This window comes from Spodoptera frugiperda, chromosome 4, assembly GCF_023101765.2.
Source record: "Spodoptera frugiperda isolate SF20-4 chromosome 4, AGI-APGP_CSIRO_Sfru_2.0, whole genome shotgun sequence".
In the NCBI taxonomy this organism is placed as follows: domain Eukaryota; kingdom Metazoa; phylum Arthropoda; class Insecta; order Lepidoptera; family Noctuidae; genus Spodoptera; species Spodoptera frugiperda.
The window spans coordinates 9,837,925-9,862,833 of record NC_064215.1 but is presented as its reverse complement, the minus strand read 5'-3'; the positions used below and the strand labels follow the sequence as shown (position 1 = coordinate 9,862,833).

General features: G+C 35.3%; 2 protein-coding genes across 2 annotated transcripts; one reads left to right on the top strand and one right to left on the bottom strand.

Annotated features, from left to right (window-relative positions):
* Positions 1-874: 874 nt before the first annotated feature.
* Positions 875-7,279, top strand: LOC118272740 (putative leucine-rich repeat-containing protein DDB_G0290503). The gene is made up of 7 exons (XM_035589393.2): positions 875-1,041; positions 1,348-1,598; positions 2,025-2,148; positions 2,649-5,679; positions 5,932-6,197; positions 6,631-6,835; positions 7,145-7,279. The coding sequence occupies exons 2-7, from the start codon at positions 1,367-1,369 to the stop codon at positions 7,229-7,231; spliced, it is 3,945 nt and encodes a 1,314-aa protein (XP_035445286.2). The 5' UTR covers positions 875-1,041; positions 1,348-1,366; the 3' UTR covers positions 7,232-7,279.
* Positions 7,280-14,187: 6,908 nt separating this feature from the next.
* Positions 14,188-24,870, bottom strand: LOC118272438 (drebrin-like protein B). The gene is made up of 9 exons (XM_050707984.1): positions 24,667-24,870; positions 23,159-23,330; positions 19,502-19,739; positions 17,923-18,020; positions 17,526-17,605; positions 16,721-16,876; positions 15,787-16,370; positions 15,174-15,272; positions 14,188-14,400 (listed from the first exon to the last, which is right to left on the bottom strand). The coding sequence occupies exons 1-9, from the start codon at positions 24,747-24,749 to the stop codon at positions 14,249-14,251; spliced, it is 1,662 nt and encodes a 553-aa protein (XP_050563941.1). The 5' UTR covers positions 24,750-24,870; the 3' UTR covers positions 14,188-14,248.
* Positions 24,871-24,909: the final 39 nt, after the last annotated feature.

The following is a 24,909-nucleotide window of genomic DNA, read 5'->3' as shown; positions in this document are numbered from 1 at the left end:
CGATTACGTACTACAATAAAAAGCAAAATATGGCTAACAGAAATAACAGGCACAAAACAAGACAACATAGGTATGACTATCAGCCTAGGTAGACTAGATCATTCAAGATCCTTCACAATGTCCTAACACGCAATCTTTTATTAATAAAGCCATTCAGAAAAAATGGGAGTCCATACATCTAACGTAGAAACGTAAGCCACAAGCTTTGTAATAAGCTTTCTTTATCCTAGATCTATTCTTATATGCCGCTCCGAAGCCGTAGATATTTCATACAACTTGCGTAGGTACAAAGCTGAGCCGGATTAATACTTAGACATGTTCTCTTTGAATTAGATATATTTAACTATATTTAATTTAATTTATGTAGTATGAAAGATTCTTAGAATAACATAACGCCTTTTAATCTCAGATGGAAAAAGCAGAAGTACACCATGTCTGTGTTCGGCAGCTTCTCATTAGTTAATTCATTTTCATTAATTGTGACAATCAATTTACCTACTGACAGCTTGGTCGACACATTCTTTGTATGATCCTAAATTAAGTATATGTGAAATTGTGGCTATGTAAACTCACCTAGAACGAAAACTAGCGATGAAAACATGAAATAGTCTGTAGTATGGGCACAGTTATCAACAAATTGATCATACATGTGGCGCCATCTATTGATCTACCATCATATTTTTGCTGCGGGCGGATTATGATTCAATTCATCCGGACCCTAGTTATATTAAAAACATTGTTTTTATATATATTATGTTTTAATTATAAAAAAATATAATAAAATATTATCCAAATTAATTACATAAACAACTGAAACAATCTGTCTATGGTAATTCGTTGTTTTTTGTAGTTTTTGACAAGAGCGTGTATCGGAACGTCACAATTTCAAAAGTTCTGACAACTAAACGGTTTTGTTTGTTTCATGAGAGTTTATTTTTGTTTTCTTGTAATTATTTGAAAGTAATATAATAATCAATGGCTTAATTTCGCTGAATTGTGCTGTGTTATTGTTAATATTGTTTGTGTAACCTTCAAAATAAGGTGGGCTACAGTGTTTTCATTGAACTTGTAATAAACATTAACTAACGTAGCAGACTTTACGAAACATATTATTTTAAACTTTAGTGTACATTTTTGTATTAAATTATCTCAGAAAGTTAAAAAATACATACTTCCTTCGATCTCAGTTCGAATAAGTAAACATAACAAGGTATTTTATGTTATTAAACCATCTTAGAAGAAATACATCACTTGTTAAACCAGACCGCTTTTTGTAAATACTTCTTTAAAAAAATGTACTCCTATTGCTTAAATACTCTTCAAATAAGTTTTAAATCTCAATTACAGATAATAAAACGGCGAAATAATGCCGAAAACGAAGATTCCTTCGCCAGCACGATCGCAGGGAGCTACGACTCCAAAACGTAAGAAGTCGCGAGGCAGTCGCAGTGTATGCTCTCCAGCATTATCTACGGCCTCAGGAAGACTGACTTCCCTCATAGACCAGTTCAAAGAGAAGAATATGGAGTCTTTTGCCCTGTCTCCGTTGAATAGAAGATCCATATTGAATGATGATACTGCTATTGAAGAACCACGGCGTAAGTGTTGTTTATTCTTTATACAAATTACTTTGTGTGCATTTTTTCATGTGTTAAATATTTGAATATAGTGTACCAAGGACTACTTACTTGCACTACTTCAATGAAACAATGGAATAAACAATTAATTTTTGTAAATAGGCTAGAAAAATTAATTTTAATGTAAAAATTCTCAAAATTATTATTAAAAAAATCTAGATGAGGTCGACAGTTTAATAGACTACTCTAAGAAGAAATACCAAAACAAACTCAGAATGGACTGCCTAGCGGGCTACCAGAGCTCGTAACTCGATAAGCAGGAGTAGGACCGGCGTGGGTTTTTAGCCAGTAAGAGTCTTGACACCTCCTAGTTCACACAAGGCGAGAGAAGTCATGGGATGATTTTTAAAATATTAGGATTAATTTATTTTGTATTCTATTTTTCAGGACAAAGTTGGTGGAAAAAGTTGAAAGAGGATTCTCACGAAATAATGGAAGTGTTGGAGGAAAATAAGGTTGCTGATAGTGGCAACAATGCTATTGAGGAGCTCATTGATATTGAAGTCTTGAGGTAAGCAGCCCCATTTTCAAAGGCTTTCATTTTTCAAATAGAATTTCACACATCACTTACGTCAACAGTAATCTTAGAAAATTAATAGAACTCAGAAAATAACATAGCCATAAGTAGGTTTGAACCCGCACGCTCATACATGAGAAACGGGTGTCTTAAACCTCCAGATACCACAATATTTTATTGAGAATTGAATTTAATACAATATTATTTAGACTTGTACAAAATACACAGATCTGAATAAGTTATTGTTACTATAATTAATCGATAATTTTACTTTATACCACACAGAATTATGTCAAAATAATCATGACTCAGTTAATGTTATTGTTCACAGCTTTAATTGGTAATAGAAGGAGAAAAGGCAGTTAGATTACTACTATACATAAGTGTATGGTATCGTAGCGTGGCTATTGTGGTCAATATCATTTATTGTTAACTATGCTATGAGTTTTTATTATTATTCTCATTAGACCTAACATAATTTTAACTGTTTTCAGCCAAGAGAAGAAAGAGTACACCCTTGATTTACCAGAGAGTAGCGACAACGAATCAATAAACAGCATAGTGTTACCACAACGGAAACTATTTACACAGAAAGAGAACAAACCACAAAAGAAGTTTGGCCAATTCAGTGACAACCGAGAAACATTGGCCAAACTACATAAAACCAATACACAAGGTGATAAAACCGTAAATGTTGGAACTAGAGAGTTGTTTCAAAATGCAAAAAGGTCCAAACCAATATTCCCTGCCGCCTTACTCAATATATCTCCTAACAAAACTGCTATGGACAAAACTAAGGAAAACATACTACCAGAGCCCAAAGTCAGAAATATCTTTGGCAACCGACCAGCAAATAAAAGGAAGAATATGTTTGCCGACTTCGTTGTGTCTGAGAGTGAGGATGAAATACCTGAGTTACAGCCTCGAGTGTTTGGCTTTCAAAAGAAACTGGAACAGCGACGAATTAGTTCTATCTCTAAAGGGAGAGAAGGATCCCCAGCATCAAGCATCACTACTGATATGGAAATGGATGATTGGAAGCTTTTACCATCCTCAACAATGGTCGAAAATCAACTGGAAGACATAGTGGCTGGTCACACACCGAAACGGGCAAGGCTCAGTAAATTATCTGAAGCTAAAGAATCTGAAGCAGGAACTCTACAAACAAATACTACTGGTGACAAAACTAAATCGTCTAATAAATCTATTATGTCTAAAAATAAATCCAAGTCTTCACCAGATATGAAAGATAAATCTTTAAACAGCTCCAGAACTACGAGAAGTATGTTGAAAAATGCTTCGAAACTTGAAGAGAAAACTGAACCTAAACAAGATACCAAAACTCAGAGTAAAATATCTACCAAAGATAATGAATTAGATGTGAGCTCGTCCAAAGCAACTAAACAAAATACCTCAATGAACAAATCTCTACGACTGAATAAAAGCAGAACAAGAAACAGTTCGAAATTAAATGAGGAAGAAATGGAAACTGATGAAAATGTCGTTAAAAATGCTATTAACGATGCAACACGAGTGATAAGCAAGAATGCTTCAAGTGCTACAGTCGCTAGTAAAAGCATAAATGAAAAGGAACGCACAATAACTCTTAAAGTACATGATAAAGCAAGTGAAACTGGTTCTAATAAGGAAGAAGATGAGAATAACTTCGTCTTACAATATGAAGACGAAATCATAGAAGAAGCAACCAACCACAATGAAATTAACGAAAACAAAACCAGTAAAATCAAAAACAGAAATACCATTGTTATAGAAAAGGATCAAGAAACCGACGTCAATGAATCAAAGAGTAACAAATCCGTACAAAAAGAATCCAAACAAGCTAAAACAGTTGAAGAATCTGTTGAATCACAGAATGAACAATCTGGAAATGATAATATTGATGGTAATGAAGTAGAAGAGCTCGCGATTGAAGAAAATCATGAGAGTGACGATGGAGAGAAAATCAGTCGTGAATTGAATGAAGAATCAAATAATAGCGAAGGGAATGATGAAAGAAATGTAACTGAAGATAATGAAGATCAAGAAAATGACGAAGAAATGAATGAAAGTCAAGAACATGACGAAGAAATTAATTTAAGTCAAGAAAGCAATAGAGATGAAGCCGTTTTAAGCAGAGTTGATGAAGAAAATGAAAGTGAAGTTAATGAGGAGAATGAAAACGAAGATGATGTCAATGAAAGCAACGAAAGTGAAGAACAAAATGAGAGTCAAGAAGTCGAAGCAGAGGTTGATGAAAGCCAAGAAATAGAAGAACAAAACGAAAGCCAAGAAATTGAGAATGAAGCTAATGAAAGCCAAGAAGTGAATGAAGAGGCTGACGATAGCAAAGTTGAAGAAAATGCTTCAGAAGACGAAGAAGAAAACCAAGAAGTTGAGAATGATGAAGAAGAGGAGAATGTAGAGGAAAGTCAAGAAGTAGATAATGAAGAGAGCCAGGAAATAGAAAATCAAGATGTAGAACATGAAGTAAGTCAAGAATCAGAACAGGAGGTTAGTCAAGAAGTTGAGAATGAGGAAGAAAATGAAGAGGAGAATGATGAGGAAGACCAAGAAGTTGAACAGGACGTAGAAAATCAGAGTGAGGATGATATAGAGGACCAAGTAGAGGATCAAAGTCAAGAGGTTGAGAATGACGAAGAAAATGATGAAGAGGAAAACGAAGAAAGCCAAGAGATAGAGAACGATGAAGAAAATCAAGCAGAAAGTGAGGCTGAAGTAAACGAAAGTCAAGAAATCGAAAATGATCAAGAAATGGATGACAGTGACGAAGCTGATAGAGCTATCGCTAGTGATCCGGAGATTTCTGATCAAGACGACAATGGTGCTGATGAAATGGAAGTTGATGATGATGACAACAATGAGCAAGAATCGGAAAATGAAGAAGAAACTGAAGGAAATCAAGAAGAGAGTCAAGAAGAACAACAGGAACCAAGCGCAGAAGAAATAGAAGAATCACCAAATGTAACACACGATACCACAGGCAGACATAGACAGAAAGTACTCAAATCACCTGAAGCTATCCTGCACGATAAGACCAACCAAATGGACTCATTCACAGCCAAAGGCCGCAACACTAGTATAAGAAAAACAAAAAGCATGATCAAGAATCTTAACATCAGACCGAGTTTAGCTCCTCAAAGGGACAGTTTAGCCTTCTCTGATGGGACAAGAGACTCAAGCGCTGAAGGATCAGGTTGGGATTCCCATAGAACAACCAGAAAAACGCTGCGACAAACGTTTGGAAAAGATTTCACTCCTAGAAAGTCTCTTAGAGCACTAGTCATGGAGAAATCAGCTAAAAGACAAACGGAACATATGGATCTCCATTCTGAAACTTCGAAATATCCTCAAGCTAATTCTACGGAGTTGCCGGAGGACTCCAATGGTCATGTTGAAGATTTCGTGGAGTCTGACCATGAAGTGTCGAGACGAACGCGGCAGACGACCTTGGAAACGTATTTACAGAAGATCAAACAAAAAAATCTTGAGAATAAAGTTAAAATGGTAAGTTTTACACTCCATTATTTCGTAAAGATATGATCATGTTTCTTATTTTACTAATGTATAAATAACTCCAAACCAGTTATAATGTTCTCGTTCTTATGGTGCTACGAATTTCTTGTTAAAATTACCTCTTACCCGATATTACTGAGAGTTTTGAGAATCTTATATTGCAATACTGCTTAATCTCGTAGTGTTTTTAAGACACACCTAACACGCAAAACGAGTTATTCTTAACGTTTCTTTACATTACAGGAAGAGTTAGTGCGGAATTCACTGAAAGCACCGGCAAGGGACACATTAAGCCTCTTCAAAGTACCAAACAAGCCAGCGCCGCGTCGCTTGAAGCCCACACAAAATAAACCTAGAACACAAGTGAAGGCAATCACAGCGTTCGGCGAATTACCTACGGAAGTCATCGAGGATATGAAATACAAACCACCGAAGAGATTCCAACCAACAAACGCGTCCTGGATCACCAAGAGACTGTACAAGTTCTTGGAAACTAAATTGGAGCCCAAGTAAGTATTTCTTACATTGTTATCCCTCCTACTCTTACTGCGGGTGCCGACTAAGGCTCTATACATTGGACAGAGATCGAGGTGTGGCACTGATGAGCCAAAACCAAAACTTTTAAACTACGATATCCAACCCGCCTGTTAAGCCTGGAAATTATGGCAAACCTCTTAATTCTAGCAATGGTCTGTCATGGGTTTTTGATCGTTTACGCAGTGGCTAGTCTACTGGTCGTAGGTTCAATTCCCACACAATAGTATGACGTTAGATAGCTAGATCAAAAGGGTATTTTAATATTTTGTTTGACTTAACAAAAGTGCCTTTATAGTCAAATTAAAATATTTTACAGTGCCGAAATAAAATAAAAAGCGCTCAAAATCCTGACTGACTTGATTAAACTCATAATTTTCCTTACTAACAATTTTTTCTTCATAACAGGTACGACTACAAAGCCCGCGTGCGCGCAGAGAAGCTAGTTGAGACGATATACCACTTCGCGAAGGACCTGCGGCGACACGACGTGGCACCAACGGACGCGGTCGACGTACTAAAGCATGAGCTAGCGAGGCTCGAAGTGGTACAAACGCACTTTGAGTTCTACGAATTCTTCCACGAGTTCATGCCGAGAGAAGTTCGTGTTAAGGTGAGTTACATAACTCTTTCATTTTGTTATATTTTTTATTTTAGATAATTCATAGCACTCGAGAATTGAACCCGAGACCACATTAAAAATATATTTTGCCGATGAGGTGCACTTATGCCTACTTGAGAAGTTATGCACTTATTTTATGAATCCCATGTAAGTATGTAACATGGGTAGAATCTAGTGTGACTTGGCATAATCTCAGAGCCCGAAAAACTCCAATAACGCTTTAGGACTCATAACCCTGCAATCGCTCTTGCGAAAACCAAGATATATTTTTGTATTGATTCGAAACTGTTTGCTTCCCAGGTGGTTCCGGATATCGTGAACAAAATACCTCTGCCCAGGCACGGAGTATTCTCAGACATACTAAGAGGGAACAATGTACAAGGATAGCAGTATTTTCCTTAATAATATTGTTTAAGATGAGTTTGTTAATTATGGATTGATATTATTAAATGTTTTAAGACATTACCTAATTGGTGTTTTTAATTTAGAACCCTATAAATACGTCCGGTTTGATATCCTAATACAAGAAATGTGACATTTTGTTTTGTGGCACAAAAATCCGTCATTATAATTCCAGATGTACCAGGTATAGGTTTTGGGGGTAATAATCCAATTACTTCTCCCGTCTTGGGTATACCTTCTTCCTCTATACTTTTTATACTCTTTGACATTGGGCGAGTGTCACTTTTACTGACTAAAAACCGGCCAAGTGCGAGTCGGACTCGCTCATGAAGGGTTCCGTAACAGCAAGTAGATGACATAATATAAAAGTTGTAAAATAACTTGGTTTTACATAGTGTTTGTATGAACGACAAAGTTATATTTGCGGTTTTTGAAAATGTTTTATTTCTCAAAAACTAATAATGATATCTCGTTCAAACCAATTTTCGTTGTTAGTTTCCATTAAAATCTACAGCATACATTTTTTTCAGTTTTCTCACTCTCTTATTTTAAAAGTTAGAGGGGGGGACACTCATTTTTCCACTTTGGAAGCGTCTAACTTTCAAACGATTGATTTTGACGAAAAGTGGTTTTAGGAACCTTAATGTCTTTTTTAAAGACCTATCCATAGACACCCATCACGGATATGTTAGCTGAAAAAAAAATTTTTTTGAATCAGTTCCATGTATGGAGTGCCCCCCTTTAATTTTGAAATTTATTGATTTTTATTCAAAATTCGAATAGCGGTTACCAAAATACATCATCTTACAAAGTTTCAACTATATAGGCCCAACAGTTTCGGAAATAAATGGCTGTGACATACGGACGGACGGACGGACGGACAGACGGACAGACAGACAGACGTGACGAATCTATAAGGGTTCCGTTTTTTGCCATTTGGCTACGGAACCCTAAAAACCACCCCATTCCTACACATTACATAGTATTGTAACAAGTGTTTCATAATAGGGAACATAACATTTTGTGCACTTAGAATGTGTGCCAGGATTAGGATATCATAAACTAGCTACTTCCGCGCGGTTTCACCCGCTCTGCCTGGCTCCTATTGGTCATAGCGTGATGTTTTATAGCCTATAGCCTTCCTCGATAAATGCACTACCCAACACAAAAATAATTATTCAAATCGGATCAGTAGTTCCGGAGATTAGCGCGTTCAAACAAACTCTTCAGCTTTATAATCTTTATATATATATATATATATATATAATATATAATTCTTCTGTACGTGTGTATGTCACTGAACTCCTCTTAAACGACTAGACGGATTTTGATGAAACTTTTTGTGTGTGTTCAAGAGGATCTGAGAATGGTTTAGATTCACAATTTTGTCCGCTGGACAATGTTTTTTTTAATTAATTTTTAATTTATTAGTAGTTGTTGATTTTGGAATGTTTTACATCGGATCCGACGGACGGCGCTACCATCGCAGTGTCAAATATTAATGACGTTAGATATTGTCATAACATTTGAATAATAATTTTCATCAAAAAGGTCCAGAATGTTTTAGTTTATTAAAAAAAGAATAAAATTTTCAAATTACTGTCGGGTCCGCTAGTATTACTATAGATAAAAAGTGGGCTAGTACAAAATAAAGGCTGTACAAACAAACGATTGTATTTTCAACAAAATGTAAAACAATAGAAATTGTGTCCAGACTTTTTTGCACAAAAATACTTATTATGTATTATTTTGTTTAAGTAAGAGGGATTCATAACTTAGTAGAACTTAGAAGTTTTGTAGATAATCATAATACGTAGGCTACTTTTTATTCCACGGGAATTTGAGAGAACCCACTGGCAGAAGCTAGATTAAAATAAATAAAACAAACACCTCCGGAATCTAGGACTTGTTTATTTCGAAAATATTAGGATACAAATGTAAACCTATGTTACAAATTACAGTACCACGGAGCACCATACACATAAAATTATATTGCAATTATATAGGTACAAATACAGAGAACATTCCAACTTAGTCATGAAAAATACATCTCGCTTACAACTATTATGTATAGAAGGAGAAAGGCGAAGCTTTAGTCTTAGTTCAATACTTGAATCTCTTGATTGGGGCACATTCGATTCTAGACATTCCTTAAAAATATATAATAATCATATTGCAAGGCTGGGTATTCATAAGAAATTAAGTTATAATAGCCGTACTTAGAGATTTAATGATTACTTAAACTATTCCTTAGTAACGATTTTGTATCGAAAATAATTGCTAAGGACTGGGTTAAGTCACCATTAAACGACTCTAAGTACGGCAGTAAGGTTATATTTATCTAAAAAATATAGGAATACATAATGCATTTAAGTTTAAATGTCTACTAATAGGAAGATAAATGATAAAAATGCTATTATTTTGACTAAATTTCAAAATATGATAAATACTAGTAAAAGGATCGCTTTGTTTTAAATCTCAATACATATTTTAAACTTCGCCATTTATAAATTAGTCAAACATATCGACGGTTGAAAGGCTAATTTATTTAAGCGATATTTTTAACGATATTTGAGTTATATTTGGTTATTATATGCGATATTCGGAATCGACCAATTTTTTTATTAAATAATGTGTGAGAAAAATGTCGCTAAGATCAATTTAGCCTTTTAACCGTCGATAGTATTGATACTACATAATACAAAATTATCAGCTATTTTATCTGTAGAGTATACATAGAGTGCTTTGTTCGACAAAAATAATTCTGTACATTTGCATAGCTAGCTATATTGTTGTGTATATTCTAATAATTCTCAAACTAATGAAGGATTACATAAGGAAATGAGTATAACATCTATGTATTAATACAATGGTAGCCTGTCAGGTGATTTCAATAAATAATCTTAATTCAGATCAAGAATTAATCAAAATCATGATCGATCTAAAAAATTTGGATTAAGGTTATTGAAATCGTTCGTGTGTGTGATTATGTGCCAAATTTACATGAAAAGATAAGGTGAATGGGTGCAAAATAAACCCACGTCTATATTAATTTACTTGAACGATTTTTTTTTTTAATACGGATACTCTTTGATGATGTTATGATAGCGCTGATTTTCTAAATGCAATCTTTTCTAATTAAAATAACGGTTTAGTTAAATATGCTGAGAAAAGCTCTACTAGTATCGAGTCACACTCTTCATTATGAGCAAAGCGCTCAGACGCGGCGACTTTTGGCTGGCGTCGTAGTCTGGGCGAATTTAGTATGTGTATATTACAGTCATTTTTTAGTTGTCTTTGGTTGCGAGACGTGGGTTAATTTTGAACCATTCTCATATTCTTAAACGTAACATTGTTTAGCATTGGTTTTGTGACAACATTTACACATAATAGAAACAAAATAATATAAGTAGTGTGAGCATAAACTTTGTGACCCAAATGGAAAGATTTTAAGACATTTTGGCACTACTTAGATTTGTACCTAAATTGAATCGAAAATATACAATCTCATATTTTACAATCGTCACATTTATAATAAAATTAAATAAATTGATTACTATTTTACTAAACGGTTCGTACGAACGTAATTATTTTATTTATAAGTACAGCATAAAGCTTTAATAAAATGCAGTCAAGGATATATTTAAAGCAGTCAAAATAAAATTGAAAAACTACATTAATAACTAGTACGTTTTAAGGTAGGCGTCCACAGGCCCGCATCGTACGCATCGCACGCAACGGATTTTAGTTTGTCTTGTATAGAAACTCATACAACTGCGTCCACTGATCCGCATCGTACGCACCGCATCAGCAATGCCTACATGCGATGCGTACTGATGACGTCATACGGAATGCGTGCGATGCGTGCGATGCGGACGCTTACCTTTAAGGGGAACATCAAAATATTTAATCTTTACTTTGGCCGAAATGTTGGCTACTCCGATTTAAGTGTTACCAATTAAAAATATCATTTTAAAATGCAGAATAGTCTTCGTTAAAATAAAAAATAATGCCTAAAATAAAAATTTTCATAAATAAATGGCAGTCTAAATGACTAATTAATAAATCTTAATGAACTTAGTAACTAAGCTAGAAAAATACTAACGCAGTTCATAATAAGCTCTTTAAAAATTAATAACTTAACTAAGGTACATAAAATCAAATTATTGCTTCATATATTTAAACAAACGAACGATAAAATGAACTATAACAATTAATTTCACATAAATCTCCTTCCTCTGTGTTCAAACCCAGAGAAATAAACACGGTTTGACATAAACCTTCTTTTACAAACCCTTCTTTCATTATTATTTTTAAATATTTGACATTTCTGTCATATTTATCAATTATTCTAATCAACGATCTTGTGCATTGGGTCAATATCATATTAATATAAAAGCGATAGGTATTAATTTAGCGCCAATTAAGCATTCACTTAACAAATTGTTCATTAAATATACAAAAAACTAGATACACAACTTCTAAGACAAGAAACCAAACCGTTTCAAGTTCGAATCACCGAAAAATGTAAACTATTACCGTCCACATTAAGTTGATTTTTAGATGCACTTAAGATCGTTCTTGATTATGGTTACGAAGTGGCACTAATGCAGTATTGAATTCCATCAAATAATCAAATAATAGCTGTTAAACATGACATAACAGAGAAAAATGTGAGCAAGAGACTTAAAACGACACTAGCGCCACTTGTAGTAAACGCAGACGTGAATAATTCTAAATGAAACTAACGTGATGATTAGGAGGCTGATTGTGTATCACGGTTTTTTGTATATTAATGCTATTTTATGCTTATCCTTAAAAGGAAAGATAATGCAGTTTTTGTCTTTATTATAGAAGAGGCAACAACTATTACAGACATACTAAATTAACTAAAAAAATACGGTTTACCCACATATATTAATAGAGAAAAGCTCTACTAGTTTCGAGTCACAGAGGGACTCTTCATCATGAGCAGCGTGCGCAGACGCGGCTACGTCAGTCGAGAGTAGGCTGCGCGACGTCGCCGCCTCTGCGAGTCCTTCTATGACTCGAAACTAGTAGAGCTTTTCTCTATTAATATACGTGAGTAAACACGTGATTTTTTTAGTTAACTATTACAGATATCGAAGAATTTATTAAAGTTTTTTTGTATATATTAGCTATTAAACTGTATTGTAACTTCCAAGTACCAGAGCTATTTATTTTATACTACTCGTACATCTAAAAGTAGTATTTATTTTCATTATAAAAAAATCTAAATCTATCAAAAAGTCGTCCGATCAAAAATTTTTGAAAACTTGAAAGTCGAATAAAAATTCTTTCGCATCACAGTCTAAATTGCTTCGAAACCTACCGTTTATGTAGTGTTGCCATTAGAAAAATTTGAATACGATGGTAGAAAATGGACTATTTCAATTACATATTATTATTTTTAATAGATTTAAATGCTATTGTATTTTAAATTTGATATTTTTATTAAGAGATGTTCATAGAATCTAACATTAATCTATTGACCGCTATTAGACTTGAAGATTTTTTTTTAAGTTTCTATTTTAGTAACCAAACTAATCCCAAAGACAAGACGCTATGAACTATAGAATTGCATGCATTTGTCTATTATAATTTAAAAACATCTTTTCTTATTTTACGATTTCCTGATACAAGGAAATACGTGAAGTCACTTCATAGAGGTTTCAATATCCCATTATTATTTTAATTTTAAATTTGAACTTTATATTGTGACGTCATTAGACGAGTGTAAAAGAGATAGCGTTACTCAAATTCATATCTCTATCTCACTTCATTTCTCATTATTTCACTGTTTTACTTCCAAAGCAATATTATTTCATCAAAAGTATACTTAAATATTAAGTTCGTCTTTTTTATATAGGACGACTCCTGCGCATCTTTCAACGATTATACATTTAAAGTGCGTTTTATCAGTCCTCTTTAATTATAGATTAACATCTTACTTTTTCGCATTATTTAGCATACTTCTTATACGTTAAATAGTAGACATTACTGTAATACACTTGTGTGAGTAGTTTGGTAATAATAAATATGATATTGCAAACTTTGCAATAAAAAAAATATATAGCTCAACGGGAATTAGACCAATGCATAAATACGATCGAAATAAGCACCTCCTCGTTTTTGAAGTCGGTTAAAAATTCATGCACACTTCATAGAACAAAAACGGAATTCTATGGTTTTGTCAATAACAAAAAATACCGTTAAAAAGTACATTCTTGGTCTGATTGAAATAAATCATTTTGACTTTCCCTAACAAATATTATGATCACCAAACTACCCACACATGTACACATTTCACATATACAATACATAGTTACAATTCACACCATACTTTTAGTGCCATACAATACAATGTCTTTTAATTAAAGTATAACAATTTCAATGGTCATAAAGGGGGTGATAATATAATTATTGGTAATCTAAATATGACAGTTTTTAGGGAAATATCTGTAGACCTTTTAACTATAAATGGTTAAGAATTTGTATTAAAAATGTTTATAATACTGTAGTAGATAACTTTCGACTGTACAAAAATTTATGTTAGTTTTAAAGTAATACTTTACATGCCATTTTGAGCAATCTGAAGTTTTTTTCTTTGTTGTGGCAACCGAGTCTCCAATCCAAATTGTCGACTATTCTGCCAGTGTTGAGTAGTGACGGCAGATTATTAAACCGTCGAACTTTAACTTTGTGGTAATTATTAGTAAAAACCTGAAGTTCGTTAAAGTGTATGACAATGACAGCTGTCACAGTCACTCGCAATCAGTGACTAACTTCAGAGTATAGTTTTGCTATAGTATTTGAAGAGGTACATTAAGTGTGTATTAGATTCATATGATTTATTGAATGAAAAATATAAAAATTAAAATATTTTACTGGGTTTCATAGGCTTAATGTTTTGCACTTGGTTAACTGACTTTTGAAGTCTACAGATATTTCCCCCATTTAAATAAGCATCACACCTTGATCTTAACGAGGTTGGCAGGGCAGCAGCTCCACGTAGTTAGCAGGGAAGAGGCCGAAGACCCCATGGGGTCCAAGTCCTTGCCACCAGCCGGCGTCAATCTGTTCTATGTGGGTGATAATGTCGCCGGGGTCAAACGTGATCTCTGATTCGTCCGCTGCAAATATTTTGAAAGGACTATTAGTAAAATAATTTTGATAGATTTAGGTGATAATGATATGCATGGCGCAAATGGGCCAGCTCGACAGGAGTAATACCACGGTTTTACGGATCTTGAGACAACGCTTGCGTGGCATTTCGCCGAGTGAATAAAGTTACTGGAAGCCCAATTCTCTCATTGCCAATTCACAAATCTCTAACTGTCCAAGGGTTTGTAAAACATATGTAACTCTCTAGTCCCGCGGTTGTCCTTGGGCGGTGCCAATTATATTTGTTTTCTCAGTCAAAAATACACACTTCTGTATTCGCCGATTTGATAATCTACTTAATTTTCAATGTTTATAGCTAATCTATTATATAAAAATAAGTCGGGTTTTCCTTTCTAACGCTATAACTCCAGAACGCACGGACCGATTTCCACGGTTTTGCATTCGTTGGAAAGGTCTCGGGCTCCGTAAGGTTTATAGCAAAGAAAATTCAGGAAAAATTAAAGAGATTGGCAGGAAAACAGGGAAAGTCATTGGTGGCGAAACGGAGTTCGCCGGGTTTGCTAGTTTTATATAAATAAGTCTGTTATTTGACGAAAACTATGATGACGTCATCACGCAATATTTCATACAAAATTCGTAGATAAAATAGTTTAGAAATTTCGAAAAAAGTATTGAATTTGACTAGTAGAAAACTAGCCTATTAACACTTACTATCAGGCAATCCGCCTGTTTGTTTATAACTCTATATCATAAAACAACATCATAGAAATGTTTGACTCACCGGCTTGGTAGTCATACAGAGCGCGCGCGGTGAGGCCGGGGTCGTCATCCAAGTCCTCGTATATCGCGCCCTCGTCCTCCATGCCCTCCGGAGACACGTCTGTAAATATTAGGAACATTCATTAGAAACACAATAAAATAATTTTTGAACAATGTTGCATAAACAGTTTTATTATTCCTCAAAAAGGAGAATAAATAAAAGTTAAAAATAAATAACTAAATAAAATTTCGACATAAACATGAGATAAACTGAAAAAATTAAAAAAATCAACAAATAAAAAATAGTTTTCAAAACTAAAATCAGACTTTTGGAAAATTATTTGGAGAATATTTGCAGGCACACAGGAGAGAGTACCCCCGCCAATTCCAGCAAAAAAGGCGCCGACTGGCTTGAAGCAATCCAGGTTATTTTCAGTAATAAGTAATAGCACAAGATTGGAATTACGCCCAGTATACCTATGGCAATAGGCTCACCTTCAACTACATGGAACTATGCACCTCTATCTGACCTTTGTTAGATGCAATCCTATAGCCAAACAATGGACACTTATACGCAATCAAAACATCCAATAAAATACCGGCACAATACACTATTATATTCTATTATAACTCACCATCAAGCGTGGTCCCATTCGTATCCTTTTTGAAGTTAACATTCTCTATAACAGTATTCTGACGCGTCAACTCATTGCGATCGTTATCATCAGTAATATTATTCTTGCTATACGGCGACCGCTTAATCGTACTAAACTTATTGTCACTGTCATCATCGTCATTCTCGTTAGAACTAGAATATGACGCGTCAAACATGTCATTCTCTAGGATATTTTGTTTAATCATCGGCTCACTCTGTTTCAAGGGCTCAATATCTCTATAAGAATTCTCCTGTTTCGTCTCAGCGTAATTAATGGCACTAAAGGATCCTGGATGATTTTCGGTTGATGGACTCAAGTCCGCTGGGTCTATGATCGGTTCATATTGTATCTGTGACGGGCTCTCTAGACTCATTTTGATCTTGTCTATGTTCTTCAGCGGGCTTGTCTTTGGTTGTTCCTCTGGCTCTGGTGTGGGTTTGGGCTCGAGTTTAGTTGGCGATTTGATTGGAGATGATTGTGGAGATTGCGCTTGTGTGAATGTGTTTATGCGCTGCGCTATCACGGAGCTGCGGACTGGTTTCTCTGGTGTGTTGTTGTTTGTTCTGTGGAGAATAAATGGTGACGGAAATTCTTATTAGTTTCATTAGAATTCACAACGGGATATTTCCCATGTTTATCGATTTCTTTGAGTTTCCATATTTCGGAACTGGTACAAGCGGCGTGATCACAGATGAACAACTTGCCCGTTGCAAGATCTAATGATATTATTAGTGACCATGAGAGTTTAAAAACTTGTTATTAGTTATTCTACTTCCGTTCTTATTTAAGCTAGATGCAGAATATTGGACACGCAATAAAAGGTACAAGATAAAAAAATCCGTTGACTTTTGACAAGAAAATTACATAACTCTCAGCTATATCAGCCTGATAAAATAATTTAGGAGTTACTAACCTCGCAGGCATTTGTCCCTGAGCGAGGTTTTGTTGGAACAGCGCCCTGGCGGCGGCGGTGGAGGCTCCAATGAGTTGCCGCGCCTCGGCCGAGCGCTGCCGTCGGAGGGCTTCACTTGTAGTACCGCCTGATACCGCCGCATCAGGACTTAGTGATCTGGGAAATGAAAGTACTATTAGTATATGACATTTAAAAATATATTAAAACTACATATCTTAGGCATGCGGCTTCGCTCACGTAGATACAGGAGTAAAACTAGCCTAAGTTACTCTTTAGTACATCAGCTATCTGCCTGTAAAAGTCCTGTCAAAATAAGTCAAGCCATTACAGAGATTAGCCCGAACAGACAAACCGACAAAAACTGTTTTAAATATTATTTTGGTGTATGTATCGTATGTACATTGATATGCATGTAGTAAAAAGCGGTTATTTCAATATTGCACACAGACACTATTTAATTTTATTTATTACTCTAGATGCAACTGTGTTTTAAGCTCTAGATTTTTCTGCGGGGCATAGCGGAATATTCTAATATATTGCACAAAACACCGTATACCAGTATCCAAAATAATTTGTTAATGGTAGGTACCCCAGACTACCTAGTTTACCGGGGCGCCGGCTCGAAAAGCAGGAGTAGGAAGGTGGTTTCTAGTCAGTAAGAGTGACACGGCAGTTGGGCTGGCAGTCTACCGAGGCGAGAAGAATCTCGTCTCGAACAAGGCGGGAGAAGTCATTGGATGATACCCCTTTAAAAAAAACCCCAAAAATAGTTTAGCTTGCTTGCAATAGTAATCATTGTACTTACTTGTCTTGTTCAGCTTTAGCTCTCCTTTCCGCTTCGAGTTCATCTCTTCTCCTCGCTAATTCCTCTGCTTTCCTCTTCTCCTGTAATTAATTAAAAATGTAATAAACTATGATTTCCTCTTTACTTCTTTTATAAAGAACAATTGTTCAGAAGCAGAGGTATTCCGGTGGATAATTATAATCCCAGCCCGGGTGATATTGACACACGAAAAACTACACATAATTCATACGAGCGTCAATTGTTTAGAATAGTTCTTTGAAAACAAATATAAACTAAGATTAATGAAGATGTTAATGACAACAAACAGCAAATGTTAAACATTACTGTAGGAAATTTCGTAACACAAGATTTACTTCCTGCCTTGCCTTCCTTCATTCCAAGTAATCAGTCCACTTACCTCCTCTCTCCGTTTCCTCTCGGCTTCCACTCGCTTCTTCTCTTCTTGTTCCTCCTTCAGCCAAAACTGGTCCCTCTCTTTTGAATTTATTTCTTGAACTGTAATGAGATAACAATTATAAATCTGAAATCGTAATGTTTAACGCCTTAACCGCCACGTCACGCGCGTCGGAGGATTTGCCTTCAACAGTTTTCTTTCACGACGATTTTACGCTTTCACGACACCAAATTATTTGATAGATAAGAAAGAAATAAAATCAACAAATAATTATAAGTTCAATTAAGTCGATGTGATTGACATACTTTTTACTGACACGCAAAAAATGCTCAGTTGGCAAAAACATAGAAAGTCATCTCCAACCAAGATATTTACAGACAGGTACAATACATATTATGTTTTCTACACTTGGCAGCAAAGAAACGGAGCCACTAGCGTTTTTTCTTTTTAATTTCTTGATTAATATTTTCTGATACAAGTATTTTATTAATTGGTTACATATATGTCATATGAAAGATTTAAAATAAGAGTATCTTTTGAGATGTTTTTAAGTTAAAGCGGGTTCTTTAAGAAGATAAAAACACCAGTGGCTCCATTTCTTTGCTCCCAAGTGTATTTCCTTTGCTTCGTGCCTGGAAAAGTATACTAAAGAAAAATGAACAATACCTCTGCGCAAACTATTCTTCCGTCTCTTAATTTCATCAGCCCCTTTCCTATACACAACATCGTTGCACGCCATTATAGCTCCGGTCATTTTAACAAAACCATAAATATCACAAAATGCACTCTACCAACGCATCTCGCGAACGTCTCAACCAAGATTATAATTAAAAAAATGCATTTACTTTCATGTTGATATTTACACATCGAATAACTGATGCAGAATGGTAAATATCATCGCTACAGTTATTGTTATTCCAAGTTTATTATAAACAAATGCCAGTAATATTGAATAACAGGAATTCGCGTTTCCTGATTCATTTAAGATGCGCGTTTACGTGGTCGAGTCAATCGGTGACCGTCACCGTGGGAGATCGCATTCCGACATCTTTGTAAATGATGTGGTGAAGAGTTCTCTTGATAGTCTAGTCTTTAGTGGATAAAAGAACATATAGACGAACGAACTGAACCGTCGCGATACACATACAACAGCTTATAAGTGGCCACTGCTGACCAAAGGCCTCTTCTCACACGGAGAAGGTTTGAGCATTAAATTAATTTTGACAGCACGGTTGGCGCGGTGGCTGCGCAACTGGCGTGTCGGGCCAACGTGTAGCGGGTTCGATTCCACACGGAGCAACTTTGTGTGATCCACAAAATTGTTGCTTATGGTCTGGGTGTCATGTGTATGTGAAATTGTATGTTTGAAAATGCTCCCACGACGACACAGAAAAAGTATAGTGTAGCTGTAGAGCAACGTTATTTAAAAAAAGAAATCACTAAAAAGAATTTACGCACTTACGGTCGAAATTAATAACCTACCTCAATCAAAAATGTTGATATTAGATCGACCCAGAGAAATTTTAGATTCAGGTCAATTATAGACTCTGTCGCTACCTCGTCACTGCATTATAAAACTCACCTGGGTTAACTTTCTGGTAGACAGTGCCAACAGGTCCACTGGGAGGCAGCTCCTCGGGCCGACTGGTCTTGAAGTTGAATGCTGACCCGGCCTTGGCAAGCTTATCCTGGATCACCTTCTCATCAAGGTCATCCTCTGTTCTCGCGTGCATCGTCAAATGGAAACCGGTGAAGAAATTCGCTACATGTTTTATGTGATTCGCGCATGTACCTTTGCGGACCGTCGGCGCTCCTTCCCCCTAAAATGGAGATAGTTTTGGTTATATTCAGACATCTAGGTTCATTAAGAGCTTGTTACAGTCAATTGGTGGACTATGGGCCTCATCAACATAAGAATGCACGCTTGGCAAGGTTGGAGATCGTAGTTTAAAAGGTTCATGTAATATAATTCAGAGCTGATCTTAAATTGAAAAAACCCAAGAGGAAACGGTACTACATTTCCTTAATTAATATTTATTATTCCCCGAAAACGATAAGAAAAAAAAATGATTAACGTAGCGTAATCTGCATAGTGTTATTCTAATAAAATGTATAAGGAAAATAAAAGCCAAAAACCGTTTTTAGCTACTTGTCTGCTGGCGCACAAATGATTTCGCAGTGGCTGGACAGATATTTTGTCAAGTTTTTTATGGTAAAAGTCAGTAAACGAGCAGACGGTTCACACGATGAGTGGTAAACAATCGCCACGGCCCATGGACACCCGAAACACAAGAGGCGTTACTATATTGGTTGGTTTATTCGAGCCGGCCAATCTGTACCTACCCTTAGTATGAGTTTGCTTTACGTTTTACGAAATCAAAACGAGACCGCGTTCGGCGCTCTGATTAGTTGGTTCATTCGCGCCGGCCAATCACAGCTCCGAACGCGCACTCGTTTCGTTTTCGTTCAACGTAAAGCAAACTCGTACTAAAGGTAAAGAGCGCCAAACATTTTTTCGTTTCGATTAATTTAAACGTAAAGTAAACCTATACAAAGGATAATGATGTTTACTCTTTGCTCATCGAAGATAGCTCTTGTCCTAACGTATTATGAAAGAAAAAACCACTCAATAAATTAGATAACGACTGTGATTGATCACCGATCACGTACGAACATAAATTATATAGAAACGATCACATATTACATAATTACGACTAGTTATCTTAAATTGTGATCATTATAATGTCAACTACCTTCGTTATCAGTACGTATGTAATAATTCATCCCTTGAATAGAGTGACGAAACTAATATGTAAGTCTGGGTAAGAATAAACTTGATTTTATAACCATAATTATGAATGCCTGGGTTGGACGACTAGAATGAGTATAGGCAGAGTAGTATTATCCCTAAAGGTCAAAAGACACATAACAAGCACGGCTCCGGCTCGGTTCCGGCACGGCGTGGTTTCGAATAGGGGGTACCGCTAGCTGCCAGCGTGCGTACAGCGCGCCGACAGCGACCTGCAAGCGCGCGTTGTGACGATGTTTCACTTGCGCCTACAGAAAAGTTAGTAGTCCTCTGTTTACTCCACATTATAATGGGAATGAAGAATAAAAGGGAAAAGCAAAGTACCTATTTAAACTTAAAAATGTTTATAGATTCAATATTTCACTGTCAACGTTTACAATGATCAGCTGTGTGTAACAACGCAGTACGTTTTATAACAAGGAAATTTCATATTATTTCCTTATTTATTAATAGAGTTTCCTTATGTGGTTAGATTAATAAATAATATTAATAGCTGTAGTTATTTAAAAAATGTGTTGTTATTTTGCTAACCGCAACTTCGGAAATGGGTGAATTGATGACAGCTGAAAATATTTGTTATTGTTAAGAGAGAATGATAATTAATATGAAAGTATAGTCCAGGCCGAATCCTCTTGATACATTTATTTCAGTTATCCTTGTGAGATTGTGTGTATGTTTTTTACTCAATCCTATTAAACGGCTGATTGTGGAATTGGCATGTAATTTGGAATAGTTTTTGAGGGGTCAATCATCCAATGCCTTCTCTGGCCTTGGGCAAGACGAGCGGAAGTGTCAGACTTTTACTGACTAAAAACCACCCTGTTCCTACTCCTACTTTCTGAGTCGGAGCCCCGGTAAACCCGCTAGGTAGTCCGCAGCACCGGATCAAGCATCAGCCCAAATAGGCCTCATCTGTGGTTGTCTGATAGCTCTTGGAGGCGCGCGCAGAATGTGACGAAATTATGGTCTGGATTAATACATAGGCTACTTTTCATTTCACAGACGAAATGCGGGCGAAGCCGCTGACAGAAGCTAGTTACCAATAAACGCGTAAATATGCGCGTTTGTTTACCCTTACGCCATACGTGTTGATATTTACTACACAGCACACAGTTAGTAGCTCAGTAGCCAAGCGTACGTAGGAACGTGAGTACTTGTAGATACTATAATATGTTTCACAGTTCATGAGATACAGACGGACAAATCATATAAATAGTGTCCCGTTTTTAGCCTTTGGGTATGGAGCCCAAAGTGTGAACGACCTAGCGGGATACAGGGGCTCTAGTTGGTGAAGTAAAGCGCATAGAGTAGGGACTCTAGGCGCCCACCCAGTGACCTCAGGGAAGACGGTGGCACAGTGGTCACGTGCTGTCGTGCAACTTGCACAGTGAGGCTCATGGGAGATGCACGTCTACCTAGGGATATGCTGTAACAAGCGTTGCACAGTGGGTAAATATACCCGAAAACATCCTGCCTTTAATAATTATATGAACATGAAAGTTTATGTGTAATATATCAACATTTATAACGACTATAAATATAGTTGTTTACCTGTGACTTACTACATATAGATTTACATTTTCCCTATGGAAAAGTTTTGTACATATTATATTATAATAAATAATTTACAGCATATTGCCGTGTAAAAGTGTTATTTTATAACCTACTTACAGAAATAAATATCATTTCATTTCATTTCATTGTAATAAATTTTAGGAGACATAAGCTATTATTTGTTCTATTTTATGTGTAACATCAGCCAATAAATATAAGCACAATGTCATGGCTTTTATTCATATAACATTCAGGGTGATAAGCAGATGAACACAGTAACAATGTAAGAATGTAAGAATATTTTTCACCAATGAAACAATGCTTACATTGTGTAAGTGAGGTTACCGGAGGCCCAACTACCTCCCTTCCTCATCGTCCCAATCCCCGATTCCCCAACAACCGTATATTCCTAACCCCCAAAAGGTCGGCAACACACTTGTAACGCCTCTGGTGTTTCGGGTGTCCATGGGCGGCGACAATTGCTTAACATCAGGTGATCCTTCCCATCAATCCAATATGATAGTGAAAAATTCAAAGGATTTCTAGAATTCTAATTCCAAGTTGTCTTAAGATTCTTTTAATAATCATCATTGTTAAAAACAATAGGCTAGCCGTACCGATAATGTAATTAAGAATTTATGGACTATGCCAAGAATTTCCTCACAGGATTTAAATCTATGACAGTGCTTAGCAGCAACAAATCAATAAACACAGTGAAATACTATAAATATAGTAAACATTATCTAAACAAAACTAAGCCACACCTATCTAAGATAACATAACAATTCACATTATTCATACAAAACATGAATAACAATTTAATTTCTTATCTTTACAAAGAAAACATTGAGAATAATCTTATCTACATATACTCACTTGCCAGTTGATAAGCACATATTTAGATATGCTCCCATTCGGTTGATCTACCTTCAGAAATGCATACTGTATTTTACCACTGTTGAATTCGTCAATAAGCTCGTCCAAACCACCGTCTCCTTTAGCAACAAATTTCAAGTCATTCGACTGACCATCGTAGCCAAATAAGACCCTGAAAAAAAGAACAATTTATTTTTTTACTAATGGCAATAATTCTTATTAGGAGTTTTCTTATTATAATTTGGAATCTCTATTTATGATATCAAAATAGGTTTTAAATTAGAGTTTTCTATAATTTATGTAGGTCTTTATTTAATTATTTATCTAACAATTCTATCCTATTTTATTATAATAATAGTAGTACATGTTTTATCACCAAACAAGATAAAGCCAGAAACAAATGATAAAATTATGATTATGTTCATTAAAGGATCTATTTTAAGCCAAATAAAAACTCCTTGGTCACTTAAAAAACAAAATTAATAATCAAACTAGATCATTAGGATTTAAGGCTTGGCTGATGAAGTTTTTCTTAATCTAATGGGTAGATAATGAATTTTCTATATGAAGTTAGTCAAAATAATAATATGACACTGGCAGTATAATCAACAACAGTGAATTGGTGACTTGATTGCCATTCAAGAAAAAAAAGATATTATAATATAAATCTAATAAGAATGTAATCAGAACCTTAAGGATAAAATATTTTTCACCTCAAGTCTATAGAAAGTGCTAAAAGGAAATCCTAATTTTCTTATAGAAAATGTACAGGTTTTGTAATCATCTTATATCATTATACCTTAATGTTTTGTCTATGAGACAAACCTGGCATTACATGATACTTTTAGATATAGGTAATCATACACAAGAATGGCTATTTTAATTCAATCACCCATTTGATAATATCTCAATTACATAGATTATTAACAAACTAACTACTTGAATTATCTACATAATCCATGTTGGACAGGTAAATTGTAGATAATTTATTTGATGTATTATATTTTAAATGAGTTTCTATGTAGCTTGCTGTAGTGAGCATATAGTGATGATGTATTATGAGTGAAGTATGTTTATTATAGCTGAAATAAAATATTAAATGGGTATTATAAGAGGATTACATTAAATTCTAATTGTAAACTCGAGTTGAAGTATTAATGATTTCCTTATAATTTCCATCTAGCATTAGATTGCAAAATTAAGGAGTGGTACTTGCTCGAGGTAGGGTTACATTCGAATTAAAAAAATCAGGACAGCAACCGATCTAACAACTTTTTCAACGCGATCGTTTTCACAAATTATCGCAGTTTTATTACAACCGCTTTTGGTGCATTCAATGCAAGCAAAGACATGTGAATGAACTCCTTGGCACTTCCAGCTATTGTTACCACTTATAAGGACCTCTGTTAACGCCACGCTAATGAATTCAATTCATCATTTCAATCAACGGCAGCTGTTTATTTAATTTCCCTAGCAAGTAGGTCGGTGATATGAAGATTCGGACTCACCAATTAGTATCAGTTTTCTCATCTAATACGTCCTTCCACCCTGCGATTAACGCCTCCTTGTGTTTATCTAAATTTATGGCCATTTTACATTATTTGTACTAACTCCTACACGAAATAAAGAAGCCGAATTGTTGGAAAAAAGCAAAATAAAACGCCGATAAATCGCCTGACTCACAACAATTTTTGCCACAGATTATCTTTGTAAAGGTTTTTGAACTTTGTGACAGATGAAGGTGTGTTGCC